General features: G+C 38.3%; 1 protein-coding gene across 2 annotated transcripts; it reads left to right on the top strand.

Moving 5' to 3' along the window:
• The first annotated feature begins 2,036 nt into the window (after positions 1 to 2,036).
• Positions 2,037 to 16,207, top strand: GMFB (glia maturation factor beta). 2 transcript variants are annotated; one of them, XM_046647495.1, is made up of 7 exons: positions 2,037 to 2,153; positions 6,745 to 6,841; positions 8,204 to 8,253; positions 8,979 to 9,028; positions 9,722 to 9,804; positions 10,829 to 10,902; positions 12,524 to 16,207. In XM_046647495.1, the coding sequence occupies exons 1-7, from the start codon at positions 2,151 to 2,153 to the stop codon at positions 12,593 to 12,595; spliced, it is 429 nt and encodes a 142-aa protein (XP_046503451.1). In that variant the 5' UTR covers positions 2,037 to 2,150; the 3' UTR covers positions 12,596 to 16,207. The 2 variants fall into 2 exon arrangements, with proteins under 2 accessions (XP_046503451.1, XP_046503450.1); XM_046647494.1 differs by having other exon boundaries at positions 9,719 to 9,804.
• The last annotated feature ends 939 nt before the right edge of the window (positions 16,208 to 17,146 follow it).

Raw genomic sequence — 17,146 nt, 5'->3', positions numbered from 1 at the left:
GTGGCGTCCCACATGCCACAACTTGAAGGACCCACAACTAAAATATACAGCTATGTACTGGGGGGCTTTGGGGAGAAAAAGCAGGGGAAAAAAAAAAAAGATTGGCAACAGTTGTTAGCTCAGCTGCCAATCTTGAAATCACAAATCTCGGATCCTCTGCACTCCCAATCTCCCTTCCCCTATTCTTTCCCCCAGCAATAATCACCTTCTAACACTAAGGTTCACTAATTTACTACGGTTATTGTCCTCCCTCTTAGAACGTGGGTTCCAGGATGGTAAGGATTTTAGTCTGTTTTGGAACTTCGCACCCAGGACACAGCCATACACAATGGGCCTTCAATAACTCTTTGTTGAATGAATGCATGCGTGCGAATATGTAACTAATACAAATTTACTTTAGCAAGGCTAACACAGAGAATGGATTAGGCGAGAAAAGATTATTCTAATTCTGATCTTAATTTTTCATTAGAATACTTCTTTCCTGTCGACTCTGATCATGTCTTGATGTCAAATTCTTCCCTGAGATAAAACATATTTCAGTGACTTCAACACAGCTTAGTATTGATAGGTTCTTGAGTTTTTTATAGGGGCTAGCCAGGCAGAAAAGTGCTGGAAAACATTCTGGAACTTCTCTCCCTGAATAACCCAAGCCAGAATGGCATTCCCAAACCTCATTTAAAATAGATGTAGTAGTTTTTTTCTGGTTAAAAACATATTCTATAGACTGAGTTTGAATAAAATTTCTGTACACAGTCTATATTCATTTTACACCCCCATATAATAAAATAAATCACATTTTCATTAGTGTCCTTTCTTGTCAGTTCACCACCCTGCCCAGCCTCTCTTTGGTCTGATATGAGGCCAGCCTATTTGATAGCCAATAACATTTGAGAAACATTAAAAGAACAGAATAAAAGGGAAAAGCAATGGATTTACTGTTTATCAGGTGTGATGTCATGTAGCCAAACGTTAATTTTCTCACTTTTTTCTCTAATGCCTCCCATAGATGGATAGAGGAGATGGGAAAAATGGGGGTGGGGGGACAATGTATGCTAAAGTCAAATATAATTGCTCATGGCCCAGTAACAATCAGTTTCTCTCCATTTCTTACACAATACTATGTGTCAAACTTACCAGTTCCCTTCTCATAGTAAAAACTATTATGGGAGCAAATCACTATGAGAATGTAGTTGAGCTGTGGAATTTCTTATAGCTAATACTTTTATTTTTTTAATTTATGAGAAAACGTAGGTATTCTATCAAATTAGTTTATATTATTTGGACCCTAATTTAATGTTATTTATTAACATGCTAACCATCCATTACATTTAACTACAAACTTTAAAAATGCTAATAATTCCGTCTAATACTAATGAAGAAGGATGGCAGCGGGAGCAAGATCTGGAATTTTCTTTTTCTTCGGTTCTTTCACTCATTCAGCAAATACTAACTGAGCACCTATTGTGGACCAGACACATGCTAGCAGTTGGGGATAAGCTGTAAACACCGTGAGATCCTGCCCTAGGCAGCTTCTTTTATTGAAGACACCTGTATGAATTATAGAGTTCACTCTTTACGTCTTCCAAACCACTTTCCTCCCCACATTCAAAAGTAAACTTGTTCCAGTAAATCTGCACCTCCTACCGAAGCTTCTTAATAATGCTCGATTAGGCAGTGGCTCATGAGAGCATTCATCTGAACATAAACCGCACTTCAGTAAACAAGTACCATCGGGAAAAGAAACGTATCAACCAAGCCCTGGAAGGCGGTGGGGGTCGGGGGAAAGGCAGGGGTGTCTAGGTTTGAGGCCAACGCACATATTTACCCCATGAAATCACGTCCCCATGAAATTCCTCAAGCTTGAGGAAAGTTACAAGGAAGCAAGAGCTGGCTGGAATTTTAAAAGTGCACGTTGCCACAGTTGTCCGCTCCGGGTCAGACAGAGCACACCCTGGAGGGAGCAGGCAGGCGCTCGCGTTCCGCCGAAGTTTGAGCCGCGCCTCCCGCCGTCCGCCGTCACGTGCCGGCGCCGCGGCGCGGGGCGCGGCGGGGGCGGCTCTGCCAGGCGCCGGGCCGGAAGGGAGGCGCCGCGGTGCCATTCTTAAAGGGGCCAGCGGGAAGGAGAGAGGCTGCCGACGGCCGGAAGGAAAATGGTGAGCAGCTGTCGGGGAGGGCGGGGGCCAGAGGGCTGGGCTAGCCCGCCAGGCTTTCCTGTCTGCCGGAGCCGGCCGGTGGCGGCGGCGCCCGGGGTGGGTCGGCGGCCGCTTCCGCTCCGGCTGCCGGTCGGTGCCCACAGCCAGATTCGGCCTCTGCCCCCGGCCGCTGCCCCGCCAGCGGGCAGCGTCCTCCGGGCGGCCCGGGGTCTACCGCGCAGGGGCCCTGGACCAGGCTGCGGCCTGCGGGGGTGCGTGTCCTCGCCGGGCCTTCTGGGTGGAGGTTCCAGCTCCGGAGCGAAGGGTCGGGGGGGCCGCTGCTCTGGCGAACGGAGGGCTGCCCCGGACGCCGCGTTCTCTGCCAGGGCCGCGGCCGGGCCCCAAGCGCCCAGCGCTTTCCGCCTGGTGGCCCCTGCGGGGAGGGCGCGAATTCAGACTCCGCGCTCTCGTCCTGGCCTTAGCTTCTGTCTCCTCCTTCCCCGCCTGGCGCTAAGGATTTCTCCTCATCCTTGCTTTGTTCGAGTTACGGCAGTTGGAAACCTTTTGACCCAAGGCTTTGGCTTGGCGCCTGGCCTTAAGGTGACGGTCAAAAGCATTAGTTTTGCTTGGTCTGGGGGCTTTAGCTTCCGTTGTCTTATGGGTTGGACCCCCACGCTCAAAAATAAAGTGGAGAATTAAATCAATTCCCCAAGAAGGATCTGCTAGATTTTTCCCATAGGGTTTTTAAATACGCTGGTTTTCCTTAATTAGAAGCAAAACACAAGTCCCACCCTACCCTGTCTTATTTTTGATCTCCTACTCGTTTGTCAACCTACATCCATCGAATAGAGCTTGTCATGGTCACTAAATCCAAGCGACTCTCTTCAGTTCTCATCTGTCCTGACCTTTCCGCTGCATTTCGGGGTGTGGACCACTCTGCTTTTTGGAGCATTCTCTTTCCTCATGCTTTCTCCTTGGCTTCTGAGGTACAAACTCCTTGGTTTCCCTCCTCCTCCCGTTGGTCCGTCGGTGTCCTATGCAGACTCTTCTTCCCTGGACATCGTACGTAGGAGTCCTAAACTCCATCCTAATCCTTCGTTTTCCATTCTATATTTTCCCCTCCATCCTTTCTTGCACTCATAGCTTCAATTCCCACCTATCTGTACGCAGATGACGTGTGAATTTGTATCAGCGACCTTGCTTCTGAGATCCACTTCAGGTCTGTATTTCCACCACTTAGTTAACATCCCCTGGGAAGCTTTTCTCCACTTGGGTGGCTTAAGCCACCTCAGTTTGTACAAAATAGAACTCATGCTCTTTCCTCTCAAAGCTAGTCTTCCTCAGTGTTCCTTAATTTAGTGAAAGTCAACACTGTTTAGTCTGTTACACAGATGAAAAGCCTAGGAGTCATCTTGGTAACCCTTTTTCCTAACCCACCTACCCCTCTCCCAGTATCCAATCTGTTGCCAGCTCCTTTGTAGTGATTAAGAGAGTGGGCTCGAGGTCAGGCTGCCTAGTTTGAATCTTGGCTCCACAAGTTGCATAAATTCGGGCAGGATACTAACTTCTCTAAGCCTTAGTTTCTTGCAAAATAGGGATAATAGTATCCATCTTATGGGATTGTTTGAGGCTGAAGGGTAATCCGTGAAAAGGACATAGCACAGTGTTTCTCTCATAGTGTTTAGTACATGTTAACTATTGCTAGCGGTATTCACCTGTTTCTGCTTATCCTCATCAACCTGTCTAAGCTACTTTGCATATCTCACTTGGACTAGTCTTGCCAGTTAACTAGTCTTGTTCTGTTAATCCTAATTCTCCGCCTGTTTCTAGCATGTAAATCTGATGATGTTTCTCATGAGCACCCTGTTTAAAACACTTTAGTGGCTTTCTTTTGCTCATAGGCTAGAGATTAAAATACTTAATATGACCCACCGGGCCCTATGTGGTCCGGCCCCTGCCATCCCCCTGTTGTACCATGTTCCTGCTTATTCTCTGTGCTTGAGTCACACTACCCTTTCATTATCTTGGATGTGCTGTGCTCACTTTAGTCAAAGGATCTTTGCACAGGTAATTTTGGTGCCTTAAGATGCCTTTTCCAGGGATGCCTCCTGTGACCATGCCGTGCTTCACTAGTCGTAAGTTCTTACAGTATCTTGTGTCTCTCCTTCCTAGCTCTTACCACAGGTACAAGTGTACATTTTCTTTTTGCCTAATCCTTTTGATGTAGGTCTGTTCTCTATAAGCTCCTTGAGGGCAGGGCTGTATTTGTTTATTTTATCTGATTGTATCTTTAGCACTTAGCATGGTGCTGAGGCTCATTAAATGTTCATGGTATGGACATACCAGTAAATGAACACTTGAGCTCAACTCTCCACTTAACTCTGTGTCTTAACATTTAGCTTATAGAGTTGTTTTCAGGGTACTCATTCTTAAATGTTTCTACTAACTGTATGCAATTATAGAGTTGGCTGAGCCTGAGTCCCTTTTCTTGTAGGGAGGAATTTTTGGCTTTATTATGGTATTGGGAGGGGTGAAAATGCAAAAAAAGAGCTGTATAAATTAAATCATATTTTTCACTTAGTTTCTGATTCTTAGTATGTCAGGATTGCACGATACTCAGCTGTGATACTCAGAGCTGTGAGATAAGACTTTCATGATAGGTCTTGGCCTAAAAAGAAATCTAAAATATTTATTAGTTTCACTAATATGTTATACCTTTCTTCAAAGACACAATGGAAATTCTAGTTTTCTAACTTCTGTCTTTTTTGAAAGATAGAAAAAAATGGACTAAGGTTGAATTCTAGCTTCAGGAAGCTCCATATGACTTAGCATGTCTTTCTTTAAAGAAAACTAAAAGGATGGATGTGCTGGACTCCTATAGGAGGCTTATTTTTTGGATAGAACCTATTGGTGAGATGTACTTCCTATTTGTATAATAGCATATCCTATGGTATCTCGCACCTTAAATATTACTAGTGTTCTGAATTTAAAGGACAATTTAAAATTGATGGCTGTTTCCTACTTTAATACATGCTCTCATTAACCCAACACAGGGTCAAAAAAGCAGTCTTTTATTAAATTTTTATTTTAACATAAGACTGGAAGCCTTAATCCTTTTGGGTTATAATGAAACATATTTGTTAGCATTGGTCTCAGAACTGTTCTAATTTTCTTGAAAAGGAGAGGGAAACATATATATGAAGAGACCAAAGGATGTGTACCATGCTTGGAAGCTGACTCAGTCAAACCAACGGTAAAAATAAATGAATGAAATAAAACGGTGAGGGAAGTTTGAGCTCTGTTTGAATATTTGAGACTGGAATTGTTAGTTTTTTTAGGTGAGATGTTATTGTCCCTATATTTTTAATGGCACATACTGTCATTTTAACGATACATACTAAAATATTTTCAGTTGAAATGATTTCTGGCCCTTGTTGTGTGACAGTCCATGGGGCAGTATTGAGGGTGTTGGATGAAGTAAGATTGGCTATGTGTTGATAATAGGTGATGCTGAGTGATGGGGTTTTACTGTACTATTCTCTACATTTGTCTGTGTTTAAAGTTTTACACATTAAAAAAATAAGCAAAAGAGATTTCCATCCTCTTGCTTGCAATCAGTAATACATTTGCACCACTGGAAAAAAAGAGTGCCTTTGATCATTTCCTTGCCAGATTTCTGGGGACGAGTCTCTAATATTTTTTCATAATTTGTAAAAGATTCTTTTAGTTTTTATAATTGTTTTATCTGGTTTTGTCTTCATAATTCTTGATAGCTCCTTTTTTTAATCCCCGTAATCATTTAATTAAGATATAAAATGTTAGTGCTCTTAATTCTTTAGTTTGTTTTTCATACTTTCATTTATTTGTACTTTTTTTTTAAACTATATAGTTTTTATTTATTTATTTAATTTTTGTTTTTGTTTTTGAGGACGATTAGCCCTGAGCTAATATCTGCCGCCAACCCTCCTCTTTTTGCTGAGGAAGACTGGCCCTGAGCTCTCATCTGTGCCCATCTTCCTCTAGTTTATATGTGGGACACCTACCACAGCATGCCTTGACAAGTGGTGCCACGTCTGCACTGGTGATCTGAACTGGCAGACCCAAGGCCGCCGAAGCTGAATGTGTGCACTTAACTGCTGTGCCACCAGGCTGGCCCAATTTGTACTGTTTTCCATAGTTATGAGACCCAAAAATGAACCAAGGTCTTATTAGTTCTGAATATAATTCGATAATTCTTCTGTTCTTCCTACATTGTGTAAAAATATGCTTTCTAATAGACAGTGATCCTTGACTGTTCCTATATCTTCCCTTTCTCTCCAGTTCTCATGAAACTGCACGTTTTATGTGTCTCCTTCTTTGAAATATTTATTAGCCAAAGAGAAGGTATACCCTACATATAAGATGAACAAATGTGTATCATTAAACAGTGTAGATATAATGGTTGGTAGATTTAAAAGCTCTTTAAGTGTGCATGTGTTTCATGTTAATGCTCGCATGTAACTGTGACATTTATAGATGTCAGTGTACCTTTCTGAAGGTATTAGGTTTTATAATTTGTATATATATTGAAGTCATGGCATTTTATATGTGATTTTTAAATTTTCTTTTCTAGAGTGAGTCTTTGGTGGTTTGTGATGTCGCTGAAGATTTAGTGGAAAAGCTGAGAAAGTTTCGTTTTCGCAAAGAAACGAACAATGCTGCCATTATAAGTAAGCTAAATGATTGGCTCAGTTACGTGGTCTTAGTTTGTTTTTATCTTACAGTTATATTGAATAAATGTTAGAACGTTTAGAAGTAATTTGCTCCTCCTCTTTTAACCCCTTCTTTAGATCACTTAAAAATAAGTAACAAGTAATATCAGAGGATGCACGTAGAGTGTCCCACCTCCCTGATAGTCCTTCTCTCAGCTGCCCTCACAGCTCTGGAAAAGACCGTCTTCTTGGTCGTTGGTAGTGACCCATCCAGCTCCATCCTTTAACTTCTAAGGGGACTAAAAATAGTCTGGCCATTCATCCTACAACAGAAGCTTTTGCCTACACCTAAAATGGTAAAAGTTCAGCACTGTGTTCAAATGATTTGGGGTCTTATTTCAACTCTAGACTTGAACTCTAGTTTCATGGAGGGTACTTTTTAAGTGTTACTTCTGACAGTGGAAAGAATGGTTTGCTTGTTGCTTCTTCCACTGTGAGTTGTATCTGATGTTATGCAGATTTCTTTTATATTTGTAGGTGATAGGTAATATGTGGGTAGTGATTTAGGAAGATGAAGGAAGGGTGAGGGGGTGAAAATGTCAAACTCTATAGACTATGCTTAACAGAGATGCATGTGGCAGGTGTGAATTAATGAGATGGTGACAACTTGTGAATTCTGGTTCTATTACAAATAAAGACTCCAGCGTAGGCATACAGTTCTTAAAAGTGAAAGTGTGTGTTAGTGCCATTTTGTCACAAAAGGTGAATCAGAGAATTTACTATGAAGTTAGTGCAAAATCAAAAATGACCAACTTTTCAGAGTAATGGAAAAGAATAGAGGCCTAGATTATCTAAACATATTTCGATTTGGCTTTGGGTTATGTTACGTATATTTGAATATAGATATCACTGCTATTTGGTAATTCACTTTCTCAAAATAATCCCATGAAATCCTGGCTCTGGAGAAACTGGGACTCTGGCGGTTGTTGTGTCCTGACCCCTGGCGCACTTTTCCCTTGCAGTTCTAACCATTGTGTATAGACCAGTCTCAATCACAGTCACCCTTTCAGACTTCTCTTATTATCTAGGAAGTTGCATTTGAGTTACAAAGTTCTTCATGTACACAGTAAATGTAAGGAGTTGACATAGAGTTCTAAATAGCACATTAGGTGCCTGGAATTGTGGGTAAAAGCTTTTAAATGCTGACTGCTTGAAAAGCACAGCTAGCTAATAGACTGTCAACTAAAACTGCGAATGAGTTTGATGCTTGTGTTTCTGATGGTTTAATTTTAGATGCCATAAGAAGAGCTGAAACTGTGGGTTGGGTAGATCAGAGTCATATTACAATCACAGTTTACTCAGATTATGTTTTTATTTTAGTGAAGATTGATAAGGATAAACGCCTGGTGGTACTGGATGAAGAGCTTGAGGTTTGTTTGATCAACTAAATACGGCTTTATAGTTAAGCAATTATTATTGCCCAAGATGCTATATTAGTTACATGGACTTCTAAAATGAGTTCTAAATCTTTCAATAGCTGCTCATTATGCATGAAAAGCATGTGCTAATTATCGTGTGATGCACTGTCTTGCTAATTGAATCACCTTCTTTAAATAATTAATTAAATCCAGTATAATAAGTCGTAGAAGGTAGGGTTATGTGTCCAGTAAAAACTGAGTTGACTTTGTAACTTGCTTCTAAATTGCTTGGCCAGTAATTAAAAACTAAAACCCTATAACCTAAGTATTTAGTTTGTCTATTAGACAAGTTACTAATTACTAGTTACAAATTACTAGTTACTAATTTAGAGTGAAAAGAAATTAACTTTTTTCCCCTAAATCAGACGTTGTTTCCTCCGAGGTGTTGGCTTTTCTCACTTAGTGTTCTTGACACTTGGAACGTGAGCAGAGACTACTGTGGCTGTCAGCCCCATGTTTAGTTAATAAATGGAACTAACCTGAGTGGGCCGGAGTGGGCTTTCATTGGGTTGAAGGTTTAGTAACCTCAGCTTATGTACAATTTAGTAAAATAAAATTTTATCTTGCGATGTGTGGTTATGAGTTTAGGCCTGTCACTAGAATGGGTGCTCAGTGTCTCTTTTCAGGATTTATGAAGAAGAAAATGTGTTAAAAGTTGTTTTTCTTTATGGTGCCAGGGCATTTCACCAGATGAACTTAAAGATGAACTACCTGAACGACAGCCTCGATATCCTTTTCTTAGTGCTTTAAAAAGATTTAGGGGCCGGCCTCGTGGCATAGTGGTTGGGTTCGCGTGCTCCACTTCCCAGGGCTCGCTGGTTCGGATCCTGGGCGCAGACTTGTGCACCGCTCATCAGGCCACACTGTGGTGGCATCCCGCATACAAAATAGAGGAAGGTGGACACAGATGTTAGCTCAGGGACAATCTTCGTCACCAAAAATAAAAAAGATTTGTTTTCTTTAGTGGTCAGAATTTTATTTATGAATTTCCTTTGTTCAACTTTTAAAAGACATATTTTATAAAAATTTTTTCTACACCATGATCACAACCAAGTTAAAATAGGTATGCACATATTGGACTAAGAAAAATGAAAGTTGATATATTAGTGGGATGAATTATTTCCTTTTTAAAACATTCCTTTTATTTATTTATAATAAAAATTGAGAAAGAAAAAATCCATATTAAATCCCTACTTTTAATAAATTTATTTTTGTGAGATAATATGATTTTGTAACTTATCTTTGGGGCCCATTTATAAATTTGTGGAAAGATAATGAATAATGAAGGTGTGACCTAAATGGGTAGGTTAGAAATTTACCACTCACTAACTCCCAGGTGTGTATTTTCTTTCAGAACTTTATTGGTAAGTACTTGTCTCAAATAGAGGAGTAATTTTAGTTTCTTTAACTTGAGAAAAACCTTCATTGTGTATAGTTATAAATATCAACATGATGATGGAAGAGTTTCATATCCTCTGTGCTTTATTTTCTCCAGTCCTGTTGGTAAGTGAACTTCTTTAAATAGTGCAAATTTGGTTCTAAACTAATTTAATTAAGCCATTTTTATACTAGACAAATTTTATACTTGTTTTAAGATGAAAAGTGTTGAATAAACTTCACTCGAGGCCTGTGTGCACATGCATGCACAGCTGAACACATCCCTAGAAATAAGTTTCTATGAAGCACCATCTCAGAATTGGCTTACGTTCTTAGGGTAAATCCCCAAAAGTGTAATTGTTAGGTCAGATCAAACACACATTTTAAGAAATTTGAAATGTAATGACATTTTAAAATAGCAAAAGTACATTTTCTGCTATATTTTAATTTTGTTTATAAGAATGTGAACTTTGTGTATAATCATTTTATATTTGTGTTTATCTTTAAAATAGTAATTACTAATGATATGCCTGTAATGTTGAGAATTGTCCCAGAGTAGCATACATTGGATATGAAAGTGGCTTATTGGTATTTAAGATATTTGTCATCAGAACTCCTATTACCACCACTGTTTGAGCCCACAGTAAAGTCTCTACTCACTGAACTCTTCTCTAAATTTTATTGTTCGTATCATTTACTTAACACAAAATATACTGCAGTATGTTTTTAACTTAACATGTAAGCAGACTGTAAGTTTTTTTCAAGGCGGATCTCCCTGCCCCACTGGCCACCATCTCAAAACCTTACATGTGTTAGGCATCCATAAAATTGATTTTGATATTTAATGTCAGAATTAAGATAACACTGAAAAGTTTTTAAGTGTTTGCAAGGCTGTAAAAGTCAAGATCTGCAGAGGTCTAGCTTCGTTTATCTTTGCTGACCTAAGACTCATTTGTTTGAAACTTAGCTGTATCTCTTTGTGCAGACAGTATGTAATATAAGACTCAAAATACAGCCCACACACATTGACTGAAGTTTTTGTAAACTCGATAGCATTGGAAATCCTAAATGTGTCATTTTTTAAAATAGTACAAGCCCATAGCTTTTTCAAAATCTAAGTCTCATTTTTACACTAATCTCTCTTTTCCAGGATGTAAGCCTGAACAACAGATGATGTATGCTGGGAGTAAGAATAAGCTAGTGCAAACAGCTGAACTAACCAAGGTAGTATTTACATTTGACCTGCTTGTTGAGACGGTATTTTCCCTTAGTATATAGAGCAATAACTAAAATAATATGAAGATTTAAGTGTTTTTTATGCAGGTGAGAGTTATTTGGAACAGAGCAGTAAATTAGTCAAAGCTTTTCATTAGTTGGAAATGGAATGATAGAAGTCTTTAACCAAAAGTGTGTTTTTTGAATGGGCATTACTTTGATTAGAAGAAATCACATTAAGAATGTAAGTAGCTTTAGAAAAGCATTGTAACTATTTAATCTATTGAGAGTTCTTCATCTTCCATAATGTGATTTCTAATAAATAAAAGTCACCATTGAAGCTTCTCTGAGCCCTTTACCACAGGCTAAGGGAGCCAGAGTCTGTGCAGGAATTCCATATTATGCAGTTAACTGTATTTTTCCAGTTATCTAAAATTAAGTTGTTAAGAATACTTATTAGTATTAACTTTATACACTAGAACATTCTGTTTTATGTGAGACCCTTGCTTTAAGATTTAACATGTCCCCATTTTATGGCATTTTTGGAGGTTAAAGGTAGGAGGGGTACTTGCTCTCAAACTTTACTTAATATCCACATATTAGTTTGAAGTGAAAAAGAACATAAATTTAAGGTTTTGAAATAGAATTTTACATTACTGAAGTGATATTAAATAATATTTCCTTTAAGGTTTTATTTTAAGGACAGCATTGGTGTTTTCCCCTTAGATGCTTAATTATCAACCCAGAGGAGGTCTTTAATTGCCCCCTGCTTTTTCTTTAGCCCATATGATTGTCAGTGACACCACCAACTTGTAGACACGACTTTTTCTCGTTTGTACCATAGGTACACCCTGGAGTTGCTCTGAGGGTTTGAGTGGTTAAGAATGAATTCTGTTCACAGCCTCATGTCTGTTCTACTCCTGGGCGCACTCTGAAGTGCTGGAATTAAGGCTTTACAATTTACAATTAACTTTTACAAATAATCCAGTTGAATCCTCATCACAACCCTGTGAGGTTGATGGTGGCATTCTTCTTCTATAGGTGGGGAAACTGAGGTTCAGAGGATGAGTGCCATGCCCAGGGTTGCCTACTAGTAAATGGCAGAGCGAGGATTCAAATGCACATCTGGTCTCCAGTCCCATCCTTGCTATCGTATTACATTTTCTCTCTGTAGCCCTTATGCTTTGTGGGCCTGTGTGTGTGCATATTGTGGCTGGAGAGATGTGTGGCTGTGGACCTCTGAGTCCATCCTAATCAAAACAATCGACAGGTGATAATTCCTCCAACTATGGAGGACCGCTATATGTTCTTCCAGTTCCTAACTAACTAGATTGATTTTAGTTATGTATATTTGGGGTGTCTCTTTTAGTGGGTAGGATTTACAGAACTGGTCTTTTTAGCATATTTGTAGATTTATAGATTTAATGCCTTCTTGATTGCTAAACTTTGGAAACTGAGTACTTAACATTTAAAAAAAGTAAACTCCCTCCCAAAAGGTATATCTGATTTACACAGATAAGTCATGACAATATGAAAGGAGGGAGAATTTGGTGTTTAATACACAAATGTATAATTTGTTTGATTTTTTTTTTTTTGGGAGTATCAGTATGACCTAAGTTTTTTTCTTAAGGTATTTGAGATAAGAAATACCGAAGACCTAACTGAAGAATGGTTACGTGAGAAACTTGGATTTTTCCACTAATGTGAACTTCTGTGTTTCTAAAGTATTTATGTATTAACCTGACTGTACTGGAACCAGACATAAATACTTATTTATGCCTAAAAATGCACTGTTACTTACAGTTTATTTCCTGCAGTAAAGAAAAATTCTCCATTTGTTCAAAGTTTGAACAAAGAGGAAATCATCTTCATAGTAATGAAACTTTGTAAAGTGTTTCCTTATATTTGTATTTGTTAGGTGGACTGCTTCTCTCCAGGGACTTTTGCACTCTTGTGACTAATTTCTATAACTTACGGTTCAGAATTTGTTACTATTTACAGACACCATTGGAAAGTGGGTGTTAGATTGTGATAGACAAGTTGCCTCCTTTTGACAAATATTGGATATTAGCAGTTTATATATGAAAATAGCATATTCTCACTTGTCAAATCTTTGAAATTAATTTGGGTAAAAGACTTGAGTGACCCAATTTTGAGCCAGGAATAATAATTTACTGTAGTGTAACCTGCATTACAACCACGTTTCTCATCAATTCCTTGCCTTCTTTGGTTTCCTGTATCTTTTTGATCACGTCCAGAAACTGTTCATCAGTTGTTCGTTCTTAAGGTCTGGGAGTTAGATTTTATAATAAAGTTATGACTATTAGGTTTTCTTCTTATGGAAAGTAGCATCTTAGTCTTAGAAATGGATGGGTTGTAACTAATCAAGGGCTTCATTCCTGGTGTGTCATCTCTAGATAGTTTTGAATCTAGGTTAATAACTTTATTTATAAAGCACCTCTTAATGTTGTCCTGTGAACACTAATTATTTTAAATGTGTTAATACTGTGCCTTTGATTTGTTAGCTTTAAAGTTAGTTTAAGACTACACTGCCAGTATTCCAGATTTGGTGACATTAACACTTTTGTAAAGGGTCCAAATAAAACCATTTTCTAATGTGTATATCTGAAATTTGTAATAAAACCAGCTTCATATTTTTAAGATTCCAACTATCTGCTTGCATTGGTGAATATATGGCAGTCGAGAGTTATAATTTTGGGTATGTTTGTGATTAGTTTTGTACTGTAGGAAAAATTACTTATCTTAAAACCTTGGCCATAGCTAATAACATTAACACAATAGAAATGGCATCTTATATCCTAAATTTCAGAAGATATTCTAAACTGGATACCTGTCTTATTACATGATGGCATCCTTGGCATAAAGCAAGGAGTCTAATATATAGTGTACTTTAAAGCATATAACTAACTGTTTAACATTAATTTGACAAAATGTCTTGAGACTTTAAAGACTAACCAGATTTGGTGAGTGAATTCTTATATTAAGAATATCTTAGTCATTTCAAAACAAGCAAAGGCATCTTTTATCTTGGCATTCATATGTTCTTTGCATTTTTTTGAGATTTTTGTGCCAACTTTAAAGAAAAGGTAAAAATGGTTGGAATTTTTGCGGCATTGAATAGAGCAACTTCTGTTCTCAACACTGTTTGGCTTCACTAATCTAGAAAACAGGAAGGAATAGGAAGTTAGTTGGAGATGCGTAAGTGCTAGAGTGGGTGTTTGTTTTGGTTAGTGAATGGGAAGGAGCCTTTATTCTAATTTCCAGAGAGAGAAAATGCTTCACCCAGGAAGTTGAAGAATTAAACAGCTATTTTGATAGTGAAGAATGACACACTTTCTGCAGAAATGCAGATGTGATCTAAATGAATGGAGAGTTTTTTTAATGTTTTTGAATGAAGGAAATGAGATTTTGTTTTACCTGGTTCGCAGCAATAAGAGAAACTAGTGCTGCGAGAATGTGTTTTTTAAAGAGGTTCCTTCCTTCTTTTGTCTTACTCATTTTATGTTCTTTTTTTTAATCTGAAAGTCCTCCATAATGTCAGATAATATTGACCTCCATATACGAAACTCTTAGTTTCCCTGTTCTCTAACGGGCACAGGGCTGTGATACACCATGCTTTTTTGAGCTTGTCTGCGCCTTCTCAGTAACGTCTGTTTTGCAAGACAATAGATTGAGGTTAAGGGATCAGAACGTTTTTTACTCCCTCTGTCCTGTAGGGAGATGTACAAACCCCATGCTCTAGATGGCTCTCGGACTTTTATATAAAATTACCTTCTAATGAAATTGTGCATTTGGTGAGACAGGTACATTTCCTATTTGATCTCTGTTTCTGCCTTCTCTCAGATGATAACTCCAGATTTCATGATTCCAATTTTTACCTTCCATATCTTTCTGGTACAACCATTCCTATTCAGCCTTAAATCTTAATCTTTCCTTTTTGGCAGCAGCTTTTTTCCTGGGAACCTCCTTCGTGATCTAAGTCAGCATTAGTTTTGAAATTGTTGGTCTTGCATAAGTTTTCTATAGCATCTAATGTTCTCAAAATAGAACCAACTAGTAATCACAGCATGTTTTTAGTACCATTTTGGTGGCAACGTAAATAACATGAGGAAAACTGTGCTCAGGTCACTGTGCTGGAATTCCAAAATCTCAGAGTTTTTAATAGTATTCACTTTGTTCTGGTGTTGAAGCAGTTATGTGAAGAAAAAAGTTGGTTGAATGACTGTTTTTGTTGAATTGACTTCTGAAATCAATGTTCAAATTGTCTATTTCTAAAAAGTTTACTAAATGCCTAGTGCAGTTAAACATGCTCTTGTTTAAGAGGGTGTTGCTAAATTTTTTATTGTCATTAGTAAATAATTTTTGTAGCAAAATATTTGTCAGTACTTTTCTCTCCCTTTTTATCTCCTATTTTCAGGAGTCAAACATAGCCATAAATTGTATCCTGGTGTGACAGTTTAACCTAAAAATTTCCAGTTAGAGGAGTTTATTGCCAAATTAAATTTGGCTGTCATTATTCTCCACCCATATAGATAGTAAGGAAGGCATACTTAAAAAGATGTTTGGACTACTTTCAAACCTGAGCAGTGTCATTAATCCATAATGTGGACTAGTGATGAATAGATATTTTCAGAAGAGTTTAAATGCTGATATTTGGTGGAAGTAGAGAGTAACTCGTATTCTATCAATTCAAATGTTCTCAGTATGATTGCTTTCCCTATTTGTTTACTATGCTGATAATACTGGAATCTACGGAATTTGAGCCTTTACAACTTATGTGAAGAAGTGTCTCAAACATTTCTGGACAAATCTTATTTTGTATTTCTGAAAGAATGTAAATCCTCAAGGCCACTTTAACACCATGGTCCCAAGTTGAATAGTCTTGAGATATTTGTTTTCTGTTATGCCATTTGGCATTTCAAATCAGTGATCATGTTCTTGTAATGTTTAAAACAACTACATTAAGGTTGTGATGGAAACTGTGTTTTCTTGCTTTTTGGAATATAGTGCATTCATACATATTGCTTGAATGTTGTTGGAGATCACTAACATGTCAGGGCAGTTCCCACTGATTTAGATGGTCCAATATAAGCTCATTCAGGAGGCTTGAAACATTAATGATCTGGTCTCATGAATTTTAACAGTTCCCTGTCATCATTTAACAAAATCAACAACTGGCACAGCTTCTTAAGCTGTGGTTTCAGTCTGCTGTATTCATATTGCATGTTTATTTTGGACAGTCTTCTGTTAAGCATGGTGCTTGTACTGGTTTAAATAAAATGTTAACATGAAAGGACTTCTGGCTTTTCATTTTTTGTTCGCCTCCTCTCCCCTTTGGAGTTACTGTTACCTGCCTGGCTCAATTGTGGCATTTGTGTGAGCCACACAGAGTCAGCAGTTTACTTTATCTGGAAAAACTGAGAGGCAAAATAAACAGGAATCACTTGGCAATATAGGATTAGGGGAGGGGGAGTATGACGAGATTATAAAAATTTCTAAAACTTGGTCCAATTCTAAAATGACTTGTTTATAGCAGCAGAAGTATTATTTCAAATGCTGAACCCTCGCTCTCAAAGGAAAAACCAGAAGTTAGAGGGGCTATGTACTTCCTTAGAAATCAAATTGAAGATTCTTTTAGTGAATATAGTTTATCACTATTTATTAAACATCAATTGAAGGTCCATCCTGTCTCTATTATAGACTGTTCTACATGGTGTGTGTTTCATAGGTATCTATTGAATGGATACAAATCACCGATACTTACATAGTTTTCAGAGTTTACCATACACTTCTTGTGATTGAATATGTAGTAGGAGCCACGGTTTGTTTGTGCTTGTGAAAGGAGTAGTTTATGCCTTCCTATCTTCAAGAATCCCACAAGGAGAATTGGCCAGAGGGTGGAAACATGTCTCCCTTAGGTCTCAAGTTTGGCCATTTAGCTACTCAGCCAGCTCCTAAATTTTTTCACCTTCATCTTTTTGTCCTTTTCACTTTCCAGCAGCAAAAAGTATTTGTAACCCCTTAACCTCATGGCATGGGCCCACTCTGATTTGCCTGAGGCCACACCCTGAGTGGATAGCATATCCTTGTACAGGTATTTTTAGCTACGTGAAGATAGTCTTGCGAATCTGGGAGGTTTCACACAGTTCTCTTATCCTTGAGATCTGCCCCTAGGCTACATGAACTCTCCCTACTGAGGTAAGATTCTTTCCCACTTATAGGAAAGAAAAAG

Source organism: Equus quagga, chromosome 20 (genome assembly GCF_021613505.1).
Source record: "Equus quagga isolate Etosha38 chromosome 20, UCLA_HA_Equagga_1.0, whole genome shotgun sequence".
Lineage (NCBI taxonomy): Eukaryota > Metazoa > Chordata > Mammalia > Perissodactyla > Equidae > Equus > Equus quagga.
The sequence above is the reverse complement of the archived record's forward strand: the minus strand, read 5'-3'. Positions and strand labels throughout refer to the sequence as shown.

Excerpts from the sequence above, each read along its gene's own strand:
- GMFB (XM_046647494.1), top strand. Across the intron at positions 8,254-8,978 it reads TACTGGATGAAGAGCTTGAG|GGCATTTCACCAGATGAACT; the intron begins GTTTGTTTGATC and ends TTATGGTGCCAG. Across the intron at positions 10,903-12,523 it reads AAACAGCTGAACTAACCAAG|GTATTTGAGATAAGAAATAC; the intron begins GTAGTATTTACA and ends TTTTTTCTTAAG.